The 13,289-nt window shown below is 36.3% G+C and overlaps 1 protein-coding gene across 1 annotated transcript; it reads left to right on the forward strand.

Annotated features, from left to right (window-relative positions):
* The first annotated feature begins 11,004 nt into the window (after positions 1 to 11,004).
* Positions 11,005 to 11,801, forward strand: LOC123839448 (translationally-controlled tumor protein-like). The gene has a single exon (XM_045868939.3). The coding sequence runs from the start codon at positions 11,124 to 11,126 to the stop codon at positions 11,640 to 11,642; it is 519 nt and encodes a 172-aa protein (XP_045724895.1). The 5' UTR covers positions 11,005 to 11,123; the 3' UTR covers positions 11,643 to 11,801.
* The last annotated feature ends 1,488 nt before the right edge of the window (positions 11,802 to 13,289 follow it).

Genomic DNA, 13,289 nt, shown 5'->3' on the forward strand with positions numbered 1-13,289 from the left:
GATCCAGGGACTCCAGGATCATGACCTGAGCCGAAGGCAGTCGCTTAACCAACTGAGCCACCCAGGCGCCCTAAGCAAGGATTCTAATCTGTGTTCTCTTGAATAGAAGATTATCATGAGATACTAATAAACGTCTAATAAGAATGAAGTTACATTATATATTCTTACTTAAATTAGTCTTTAAATAAATTTCAATAAAATTCCCCATGGGATTTTATTTTCAAATGGATAAAATAATTTTTGGGTTCATGTGAAGAAAATAAATTCATAATTTTTTTTTAAAGATTTTATTAATTTATTTGTCAGAGAGAGAGACCACAAGCAGGGGGAGCAGCAGGCAGAGGGAGAAGCAGGCTCCTCATTGAGCAAGGAGCCCGATGCTGGACTTGATTCAAGGACCCTGGGATCATGACTTGAGCCAAAGGCACACGCTTAACTGACTAAGCCATGCAGGCATCCCTCAATTCACAAACTTATAGAAAATATTTGAAAACAAATAATCATAAAGATATAAAATTACAACAGTAAGAGTAACACTTGATATCCAAATTCACATAACTAGTTTTGTGTACATTTTTACATAGTTGGGGAAAATAATGGATTATTTACTAAATGATATAATGATTGGAAATCCATTTTGAAAAAAATACTTTAGCTATCTCACCAAAATAAATTCCAGATAAAATAAGGGTCTTTAGGGGAGGAGTTAAGATGATGTAGGAATAGGGGGACCCTAGGTTTCTTTTATCCCTCGGAAACAGCTAGATAGTTATCAAATCATTCTGAACACCTGAGAAATCAATTGGAGATCTTAGAAAACAAATGCGGTCTGCAAGTAGAAAAGTGAACATCAATTGGAAGGTAGAAGGTACAGAGAGGAATCTGGTGTAATATAGTTCGGGATACTACAGAGGGGAGGGAGGCTGCTTAAGGAGACTACTGCAAAGTATTATAAGCAACAGAGCACAAAATCAGAACTTTTAGAAGTCTACTATAGTGAGGAAAGTGCCTGGCTTAAAGGTGCTCACCTGGTGAAGCAAGGCAGAAACCCATGTGTGACAGTATGGTCTCAGGATCCCCAGCGTTGCAAGATTGGGGGTGCCTGAGTGAGGCAGAGTTCCCAGGCATAGGAGCCGGGGAGCTGGCTGAGAACAGGGAGCCTAGGTGCCGGCTTTCTGCTCTGTGTTGCCATAAACTGTGAACCGCTGGATGGCTGTGCATCCGCTTTCCTGGGAGGGATCCAGCAAAAGGCAGAAGCATGGCAAGACCCCACTCCCTCTCCCGGGAGGAACAGTGCAGGTCCATGCCACAGGAGTCCATAAAATTTGGAGTTTTGAAAACTCATTCTTATGCCTCTGATAAAAATGCTCCATCACAGGCTGGGTGAACACAGAGTTCTGAGGGAAACTGGGCAAACAAGAGTGATTGACTGCTTTTATGTGAGGGCTCACTCAACAGTGGGGAGTATGAATTTTCAGCTCTGGGGCTAGAGAGTGGGCACAGCCATATTCATTCTGTCCATCAGTGTTCACTTTAGGGAGCAAAACACTGCCACATAATGGAGTCCAGAGCTGCTATACCGAGCTTTGTCTCTGCACACTGGAGGCCGATTTCCACTAGGGCAAGTCCACCTGATAATCAGCAAAACAGGCCCCTCCCCCAGAAGACCAGCACAAAAAACTCGATTTCACCAACTGTACTGATTATAGAGGCTACAAAGCTTCAGCTCTTGGAGAAAAAAGTATATAGCATTCTAGGTATTTTTATTTAGTCTCTTAGTATTATTTTCTCAATTCTCTTTTTATTCTTTTTTAAGTTTTATTTTTTATATACTTTATGTATATATATATATATATATTTGTTATCTTTTTTATTTCCTTTCATTGTATTTTATTATATATATGTGTCTATATTTCTTTCTTTCTTTCTTCCTTTCTTTCTTTTAGGATCTAGTGTCTTTTAACAAGCAGACCAGAACACACCCAGGATCTAGGTTTTTTTATTTGTTTTGTTTTTTTTCTGTTGTTATTGTTGTTTTTGTCTTCTTTTTTTTTTTTTTCCTCTTTCTTTCTTCTTTACTTTTCTGGACAAAATGACAGGACAGAGAAATTCACCCCAGAAGAACAGGAGGTAGTACTCACTGCCAGGGATTTAATCAATATGGATATAAGTAAGATGTATGAACTAGAAGTTTAAAAAATGATTACAAAGATACTAGCTGGGCTTGAAAAAAAGCATAGAAGACACTACAGAATCCCTTACTGTAGAGATAAAAGAATTAAAATCTAGTCAGGCCAAAATTAAAAATGCTATTACTGAGATGCAGTCCCAAGTGGAGGCCATAAAAACAAGGATGAATGAACCAGAAGAGTGAATCAATGATATAGAAGATAAAATGATGGAAAGTAAGGAAGCTGAAAAGAAGAAGGAAAAGGGACGCCTGGGTGGCTCAGTCACTTAAGTGTCTGCTTCAGCTCAGGTCATGATCCCAGGGTCCTGGGATCAAGTCATGCTTCAGGCTCCTTGCTCAACAGGGAGCCTGCTTCTACTTCTGCCTGTACTCTCTCTCTCTCTCTCTCTAACAAATAAATAAAACCTAAAAAAAAAAAAGGGAAAAAATATTAGATCACAAAGGAAAACTTAGAGAACTCAGTGATTCCATAAAGTCAAATAAAATCCGTATTATAGGAGTCCCAGAAATGATGAGCATGAAAGAGGGGCAGAAGGTTTATTTGAAAAAATTATAGCTGAGAACTTCCCTGATCTGGGTAAGGAAACAGGCATTCAAGCCCAGGAGGCACAGAGAGTCCCCCTCAAAATCAACAAAAATAGGTCAACACCTCAACATTTTATAGTGAAGCTTGCAAATTACAAAGATAAAGAGAAAATCTTGAAAACAGGTAGGGACAATTTAACCTACAAGGGTAGACCCAGAAGGCTGACAGCAGACCTGTCCACAGAAACCTGGCAGGCCAGAAGGGACTGTACCATATAATCGACATGTTAAATGGAAAAAATAGGCGGCCAAGAATACTTTATCCAGCAAGGTTGTCATTCAGAATAGAAGGAGAGTTAAAGAGTTTCCAGGATGAACAAAAACTAAAGGAATCTGTGAACACTAAACCAGCACTGCAAGAAATATTAAAGGGGGTTCCTATGAGTGGAGAGATAGTCCAAAAGTAACAAAGACCAGAAAGGAACAGAGACAATCTACAGGATAGTGATTTTACAGGTAATACAATGGTACTAAATTCATATCTTTCAATAGTTACTCTGAATGTAAATGGACTAAATGTTCCAATCAAAAGACACAGGGTATTGTAATGGATAAAAAAACAAGACCTATGGATATGCTGCTTACAAGAGACCCATTTTAGACCCAAAGACACCTCCAGATTGAAAGTGAGCAGGTGGAGAACATTTATCATATTAATGGACATCAAAAGAAAGTTGGAATAGCCATTCTTATAACAGACAAACTAGGTTTTAAACCAAAGAGTGTAATAAAAGATGAAGAAGGGCACTATATCATAATTAAGGGGTCTACCCAACAAAAAGATCTAACAATTGTAAATATTTATGCCCCCAATTTCGGAGCAGCCAAATATATAAACCAGTTAATAAAAAAAATTGAAGAAACTCATTGATAATAATACAATAGTAGGGCACTTTAATACCCCACTCAGAGCAATGGACAGATCAAAAGGAAACAAGGGCTTCGAATGACACACTGGAACAGGTGGACTATATTCAGAGCATTTTATCCTAAAGCAGCAGGATACACATTCTTTTTGAGTGCACATGGAACATTCTCCAGAATAGATCACATACTGGGTCACAATCAAGATTGAGATTATATCATGCATATTTTCAGACTACAACACTATGAAACTTGAAGTCAACCAAAGAAAAAATTTGGAAGGACCACAACTGTATGGAGGTTAAAAAACATCCTACTAAAGAATGATGGGTCAACCAGGTAACTAAAGAAGAATTTGAAAAGTACATGGAAGAAAATGAAAATGAAAACACAACAGTTCAAAACCTTTGGGATGCAGCAAAGGTGATCCTAAGAGGTAAGTATATAGTAATATAGGACTTCCTCGGGAAGCAAGAAAATTCTCAAATACACAATCTAACCTTACACCTAAAGCAGCTGGAAAAAGAACAGCAAATAAAGCCTAAATAAAGCAGGAGAAGAGAAATAATAAAGATTAGGGCAGAAATCAATGATATAGAAAAAAAAAGAAACAGTGGAATAGATCAACAAAACTAGGAGTTGGTTCTTTGAAAAAAATAATAAGATCAATAAACCCCTAGCCAGACTTATCAAAAAGAAAAGAGAAAGGACCCAAATCAATAAAATCATGAATAAAAGTGGAGAGATCACAACCAACACTGCAGAAATAAAAACAATTATAAGAGAATATTATGAGCGATTATATTCCAACAAATTAGGCAATCTGGAAGAAATGGATGCATTCCTAGAAACATATAAACTACTAAAACTGAACCAGGAAGAAATAGAAAACCTGAACAGAAATAAAAGAAATAAAAGGCATCCAAATCAACAAAGAAGTCAAACTCTCATGCTTCACAGATGACATGATTCTCTATGTAGAAAGCCCAAAAGAGTCCACCAAAAAATTACTAGAAGTGATAAGGAATTCAGCAAAGTCACAGGATATAAAATCAATGCACAGAAGTCAGTCATATTTCTATACACTAACAATGAGGCAGAAAAAAGAGAAATCAAAGAATCAATCCCATTTACAATTGTACCAAAAACCATAAGATATCTAGGAATAAACCTAACCAAAGAGATGAAGGATTTGTACTCTGAAAACTATAGAACACTTATGAAAGAAATTGAGGAAGACACAAAGAATTGGAAAAACATTCCATGCTCATGAATTGGAAGAGCAAATACTGTTAAAATGTCTGTGCAACCCAAAGCAATCTACACATTCAATGCAATCCCTATCAAAATATCATCAACTTTTTTCACAGAGCTGGAACAAACAACCCTAAAATTTGTATGGAACCAGAAAAGACCTCAAATAGCTACAGGAATGTTGAAAAAGAAAACCAAAGCTGAAGGCATCACAGTTCCAGACTTCAAGCTGTATTACAAAGCTGTAATCATCAAGACAGCATGGTACTGACACAAAAACAGACACATGGATCAATGGAACAGAATAGAGAACCCAGAAATGGGTGGTCAACTAATCTTCGATAAAGCAGGAAAGAATATCCAAAGGAAAAAAAAGACAGTCTTTTCAACAAATGGTGTTGGGAAAATTGGACAGCCACACACAGAAGAATGAGACTGAACTACTTTCTTACACCATACACAGAAAGAGACTCAAAATGGATGAAAGACCTAAATGTGAGGCAGGAATCCATCAAAATCCTAGGGGAGAACACAGGCAGCAACCTCTTTTACCTCGGCTGCAGCAACTTCTCGCTAGACACATCTCCAAAGGCAAGGGAAACAAAAGCAAAAGTGAACTATTGGGACTTCATCAAAGTAAAAAGCTTTTGCACAGCAAAGGAAATTATCAACAAAACCAAAAGGCAACCTATGGAATGGGAGAAGATATTCACAAATGATATATCAGATAAAGGACTAGTATCCAAAATCTATAAACAACTTATCAAATTCAACACCCAAAAAACAAATAATCCAGTCAAGAAATGGGCAGAAGACATGAACAGACATCTCTCCAAAGAAGACATACAAATGGCCAACAGACACATGAAAAAATGCTCAACATCACTCCGCAGCAGGGAAATACAAATCAAAACCACAGTGAGATACCACACCTCACACCGTCAGAACGGCTAAAATTAACAACTCAGGAAATAACGGATGTTGACGAGGATGTGGAGAAAGGGAAACGCTCTGGGGCGCCTGGGTGGCTCAGTTGGTTAAGCGACTGCCTTCGGCTCAGGTCATGATCCTGGAGTCCTGGGATCGAGTCCCGCATCGGTCTCCCTGCTCGGCGGGGAGTCTGCTTCTCCCTCTCCCACTCCCCGTTTGTGTCCCCTCTCTCGCTGTGTCTTTCTCTGTCAAATAAATAAATAAAATCTTTAAAAAAAAAAAAAAAAGAAAGGGAAACGCTCTTACACTGTTGGTGGGAATGCAAACTGGTGTAGCCACTCAGGAAAACAGTATAGAGGTTCCTCAAAAAGTTAAAAATAGAGCTACCCTAGATCCAGCAATTGCACTAGTAGGTATTTATCCAAAGGATACAAAAATAGTGATTAGAAGAGGCACATGCACCCCAATATTTATAGCAGCAATATCCACAATAGAAGAGCCAAATTATGGAAAGAGCCCAGATGTCCATCGACAGATGAACAGATAAAGAAGTGGTATATATATTCAATGGAATATTACTCAGCCATCAAAAGAATGAAATCTTGCCATTTGCAGCGACATGGATGGAACTAGATGATAATATGCTAAGAGAAATAAGTCAGTCAGACAAAGGCAAATACCATATGATTTCACTCATATGTGGAATTTAAGAAAAAAAAAACAGGTGAACATAGTGGAAGAGAAGGAAATAAATAAAATAAGATGAAAATAGAGAGGGAGGCAAACTGTAAGAGACTAAACTATAGGAAAGAACTGAGGGTTGCTGGAGGGGAGGTGGGTGGGGGGATGGGGCACTTGATGTAATGAGCACTGGGTGTTAAATGCAACTGAAAAATCACTAAATTCTACCCCTGAAACTAATAATACACTATATGTTAACTAAATAGAATTTAAATAATTTTTTAAAAATAAAAGCTAATATAGAAATCTACCAAAAAAAAAAGGTTTTTATGTAGAAGTAATTCATAATTGCTAGGATGAAAGGTAAGTGACTGTTTATATAATATTTTTAATGCATTAGAGTCCAATGGCAGAAACCACACATTATGTGACTAATTTAAAAGTCATATTTGAGATAATAGAACATAATTAAAAATCAAATTGCATACAAGAACAATATTAGAAATGACACAAATAGCTTTACAAAACAATAAAATAATTTCCCAAACGATATAAGAAAATTAATATAAAACATGGATAGGCAATTCATAAAAGAAGAACTACAAATGAGCAATAAACCTCAGAGTCATCAATCTCTCTGCAATTAAACTGACAAGAAGATAGATTTTCCATAACTTGTGTTGCCAAATTTTTAGAAGATTGCTAATACTATATTAATGTGTGAGAAAATGGGTACTTTTTTTCCTCTGTACATGAAAATAACAGATTAACTTTTGGGTGAGGCCAATTTGAAAAGAAGTTCGTGTCAATTTTGCAATAGCCATACAATGAATAAGAAAAGTCATTTAAAATGATAATATAGGGGTGCCTGGGTGGCTCAGTTGGTTGAGCATCTGCCTTCGGCTCAGGTCACGATCTGGAAGGTCCTGGGATCGAGTCCCGCATTGGGCTACTTGCTCAGCGGGGAGCCTGCTTCTCCCTCTGACAAATAAATAAATAAAATCTTTTAAAAAATAAATTTAAAAAATAAATAAAATGATAATATAGGTGCATAATTATAATTATCATAATTTATGCAGAATGATAGAAACAAGCCAGAAAAAAGGTAGATTTATCCCACTTCAGTTAAAAGTACATATAAAACCAAATATATGTCTACTTTTTTACCTGTTTAGAAAAATCAGCCCCAGCCTTTGCCTTCTGTATCCCATTCTTCACTTATACTCAAATATGTGTAACAATTTCTTAAAAATTTGCAGTTATAAGGAATTTTTTTTAGCAGTTAAGGATGCAAATAATCAATTAAAACAAAGTACTTGAGGAAGTTAAAAGCTGATACTATATTGAATTCAATATCATGTTTTGTAAAAGACTCAAATTATTAAAAATATGCATGAGGTATTATCAATGCTATTGAAGTCTGGTAGGTAATGGCAAACCATAAACACTCAAACTTTCTAACCTCCCTAATCAGACTATAGTTATTTCGCATACCTGACTTTCAGAACATGGGGAACCACACACCATTATTTTTCCTAATTTCACATATAAATAATTACTACTAATCATGAAGTGTTTACTATATACCACATACTCTACCATTGAAGAAATTAACTTGTTCCCTACTTTTATTATAATCTTTACATGCATTACCTCATTTCAATTCTTCACAATAACTAGTTATGTAGATGTTATCTTCATTTTCTAATGCAAAAAAAAAAAAAAAAGACTCTAAGGGATTAAATAATTTTCTAAAGATTTATCACACAGATATATAAAGGACAGAACCAAGATTGAAAGTCCAGTGTGTTCTTCTCTAGAGTTTGGGGCTCACTCTAACATATCACGCTGTGTTGCAGGAATCACTCTACCTAAGTGAGTTACAAAGAAAGGAACATAATAGTAGGATCATTTATAATACAAATAAAATAACATGAGCTCTATATTTAAAAAAAAAAAAAAAAAACAGTGTTTGAAGGGAAAATATTTACATCAAGAAAATCCAAGAAATAAAGATCTGTTGGAACTGAGAACCCAAAATTGCCCAGAGTTTCTATCTTGGAAAAAAAAAAAAAAAAGGTGTGTGGGGTGGGCGGTGGGCAGAGAGAGATATCTGGATCTCATTATTTCGTAAAAGAAAGCAAACTAATCATTCAATCTATGTGAGCAGCAACCTGCCTTAAGAAGCACTGGACTGGGAATGAATTGTGTTCTAGTTGTCTTTCTTCCTATTTGTGATACCCCAGGTAAATACCTAGACTTTGCACACAATTTTTAAGTTGCAAAATGAACATGATGCATTAATCTCCAACTGGCATTCTTATCTAATGTTTTAATCACATTCTGATCCAAAAGGAAAATGAGACACCTTAAACCCATAAATGGATAATTTTATCTATTATGGGTTCATTAGGTAAAAAGATATTAGTAGTCTTTTGTAGAACTTCAACTACTCTTTTGTCAAAAACTATAGAATGTAAAGATTATGAGCTTTAGCCTATGAAAGATCTGTTTAAATTCAAATTCACTGTTTTTTATGTGGACAATTCTATTCCATAAACTGTAAGTCGCACGAAAATAAAGGCCATGTGTACATTCTTTACTACTCTGGTTTCTCTTCAGATCGCATAAATCTTTCACTTTTTACTACTGATTACCAAAAACTAGTGCAATGCTATATAGTTTGTTGCTAAACATAAGGAAAAACTGCTTAATAAATGAATTTAACTTTTTAAATCAAAAGGTAGCTAATAATACCTACATCACAGGGTTGTTGCAGGAATGAATTAGATAATACATACAAATAAAGGGCTTAATAAAGTGTCTGTCAGTTATAATGAAATAAATAGAAGCTATCTATGTCATAATTACACAACTCATCATAAACATTGCATGATCCAGAAGTCTCAGCTAACCCCCCCCCCAAAAAAAAGGATGCTGAAAAAGATAATGAGAATGCTCTACACCTAACATATTATTTAAATGTGTGGTCTCTAAATTATCAATATACTTTTCTTCTTTCATTTCTCAACATCAGGATTATAGAACCATGAGCACACATACCTTGGATTGCTAAATAGCATTGCTTATTTCTGAGAATTTGCCCTCATTTATGAAGCCCAACTAGAGTCCAACTTTTATGTTTCCACATTTCATTTGGACGATAATTATGAGTACACACACCTACTGTGTCTCTGCATTCTTGTCAATTGAGACTTTTCTCTGATCACAAATTGCTTGCGGTTCTTTCTCTTCCTTAAAGAAACAAAAACAACACAACACAAAACCTAAAAATCTACTGACAAAGGTTCGTCATTATTTTCTTTTTTCCTGAGAACCAGCATGTGAAAACTACAAAGAAAATCTCTTTACCCTCAACCTCAGGTAATTTAGTGTCAACCCTGGGTAATTACATACATAATTTCTCTCTTTTCTAATCTCAAAAGAATCCAAGTAAGAATTTTATGTCAACAGACACCCTACCGAAAGAACATGCCCTTTTAATTTTTATGAATATCATGGTAGATACAAGTGTAATTGCAGCTTCTTCTCTATAACATAGAAATCGAATTAGAGATGTTGCTTTTACTGCTCTTTGTTCACTAGAAATGAGTACAGCATACTGATATGGTCTGTCATTAAATACATATATATATTCATATATTTAAACTATAATTTCAATCATAGACTATTAGAGGGGAAGAGGGCTTCAGTCTAGCATCTGATTTTATAGGTGTCATGGATTGTGTTCTGAAGAAACTCAGATGAGGATGTGCAGCAAGTGATATATTAAGGAAGCACCCTCAGATGGGTAAGGAAATAGGAGAAACAAGAAAATGAAGAAGTCACAAATGGGTGTGATTTCAAGCAAAGTCCTAGCCTCAGACTAATCATGAAGAGGAGCTCTGAATGTAAATAACATCTCAGAGTTTATTTCCATCCAGGAAGGAAGGGACTGTGCCCTCACACTTCCGCACAAGGCAGTCTTTGGCTAAGGACTGCTGCAGAGCCACGTAAATTCCCACACACTTTCGGCCCCACATTTTCTAGCAAAATATGCCCTGTCTTATAGAGTAGCAGAAGTGCAGGTAATTAGAAGTGAAAGAACACAGATGTTGGGGAAGGAGCATAGAGAAACAATAAAAGAATCCAAAGGGATCTGGGTGGAGCACTGACAGTGTTTGACACAAGGGATGAGGAAACTGGGTTGCAAGGTAACTTACGTAAACCACACCAAGTCACAGAGCTAACTCGTGATAGAATCGAACTCTCCTGATTCATAATCCAGGACATGCTTGTGTTGGTTTAAAGCAAATACCAGGATATCCACCACTGATAATTCCAATTAATTTAAATAAAGACAGAATTGTTAGTTTATGACTTGTCTTGCAATTCTCCCATATGACAAGAGTAATTTCAAAATTACTGTTTTGGACCCTTCTGCTGCTAATGATATTACAGTTCTAATTCATTTCCACTTTTAAGAACTCAGTTGAGCAGCTTTTTCTTCTGCCTGCTCCCCCCTCCCGCCGAGTGCCATTCTGGCTGCACCGCGCTCGCTCAGAGTTCCCGGCTCCTGCTAAGGTAGTGCCACCGTCGTCTCTCTCCAGCCGTCGTCATGATCATCTACCGGGACCTAATCAGCCATGATGAGATGTTCTCCAACATCTACAAGATCCGGGAGATCGCGGACGGGCTGCGCCGGGAGCTGGAGGGGAAGATGGTCAGTAGGACAGAGGGTAACATTGATGACTTGCTCATTGGTGGAAATGCCTCCCCTGAAGGCTCGGAGGGCGAAGGTACCGAAAGCACAGTAATCACTGGTGTTGATATTGTCATGAACCATCACTTGCAGGAAACCAGCTTCACAAAAGAAGCCTACAAGAAGTACATCAAAGATTACATGAAATCAATCAAAGGCAAACTTGAAGAACAGAGGCCAGAAAGAGTAAAGCCTTTTATGACAGGGGCTGCAGAACAAATCAAGCACATCCTTGCTAATTTCAAAAACTACCAGTTCTTTATTGGTGAAAACATGAATCCAGATGGCATGGTTGCTCTGCTGGACTACCGTGAGGATGAGGTGACCCCATATACGATTTTCTTTAAGGATGGTTTAGAAATGGAGAAATGTTAACGAATTCGGCCATGACTTTGGATGTGTCACCTGTTGCCGTAAGGGGCTGCTCCTCTTCATCCACATGACACCAGGACTTAGACAGATGGGACTAATGGCATCTTGAGCTCTTCATTTGTTTTGACCTGGGTTTATTTGGAGTGGAGGCATTGTTTTTAAGAAAAAAACATGTCATGTAGGTTGTCTAAAAATAAAATGCATTTAAATTAAAAAAAAAAAAAAAAAAAAAACAAAACTCAGTTGAGCAGACCGTCAAACTTTGTGGTGGGAGACTTTTTTTAAATTAATTTCCTAGAGAAAACAATAAAAATTACATGACAAATCAGTTTGCTAATCCATAAACAGAATTTAAAATTATAGATCTGTTTAAACTTTAACATAAGAACATACTATTTCCTAACATACACATTTGTACTAGCTCATTAGTACTTAGTAGCCCCCAAATGTAAAATTTTTGCACATGTTATGCCAGTAAGACTGTTATGCATGAAACTCCTAAGTCCTTAGCATCTAGGAAAGGACTCTGTCTTTCACAGTTTTCAAATCTGGACTTACATTAGATATTATCTAATGAACATGTGCCCCATGTGTCTGTGGTTTGCAAAGAGTAATAATGAAACTAGTAGTGATGCACTCATTGTTACAAATTTCCTTAAAAATAGTTTTTATTAAAAATTTTACTAAAATTTTTTAAAAATTCTAAATTAAGCCACCAGGAAGAAAATTGGGAGAGAATTACAGAGGCATATTAAAAGATGCTTGGAAAGTTGTTATTTCCTCGGTTCATGAGCAGATTTTCATTGCTTATCTACGCAGAGAAAAAAAGAAAAAGGTAGATAGAAACCCTGATAAGTAACAAACTATTCCCTTTCTCTTTGTTTATGAAGGGAAAAAAAAAAGGTGAGAACCCCTCTGCTATGAGGACAGATATCATACAACAGGATGGTTCTCTCTTCAGCAGGAGGGTGGAAGTTGATTTGACAATTGCTAATATAATTTACTTTAATAGCCTAAAAGAACACAAGAAGTCTTCTCAAGTTTACATTGTTATGTTTTGCATGAGACGTATGAAAGTAATTGAAATGAAATGTGAAAGATATAAAGATTATGGTTAACACCTGGCACAGCACTTTTGCACAATAGGCATTTAAACAAGTATATTGAATCTGCAAATGTCTCCCTCTTAAAAATACAAATGCAAAGTCATTTTTTGATAATATATAATAAATACTATTTTTAGACTATTTTTCCCATGATGTTGCCCTTTGGTTTTTTTCTGACTCTTATTTACCTTTGTGTTTTCCACTCTCTTGAGCTTTCTGTCCAGCAAGGGACCTTAGAAACCCAAATCCTTATTAGCTATCTCTCATCCTCACCAGCCCATGAAATGTATGAAGATAATGCTGCAATTTTAGATGGGTGGGGGACATTCAGCCTTCTGTTTCTTCTTTCTTTTCATTTTTTAGTTTCATTTTCACTTTTTTCTGGGTAAGTCTGCCTATATACTTAAAGGAAATTAAGAACAAGAAATAGTCCTAAGCAAACCTTGTCTACTTATCCCCACCTATTCATCATAACAATTTAATTTAAAATGAGGTGACAGGTCAGGATTTTAGACAAACACACATCAAGTGCAAATTCAAAACC

Source organism: Mirounga angustirostris, unplaced genomic scaffold (genome assembly GCF_029215605.1).
Source record: "Mirounga angustirostris isolate CCGP_5_RB_7025 unplaced genomic scaffold, mMirAng1.0.hap1 SCAF_3, whole genome shotgun sequence".
Lineage (NCBI taxonomy): Eukaryota > Metazoa > Chordata > Mammalia > Carnivora > Phocidae > Mirounga > Mirounga angustirostris.

Bases quoted from the DNA above. Each gene is read 5' to 3' on its own strand.
- LOC123839448 (XM_045868939.3), top strand. From the start codon at position 11,124: ATGATCATCTACCGGGACCTAATCAGCCATGATGAGATGTTCTCCAAC.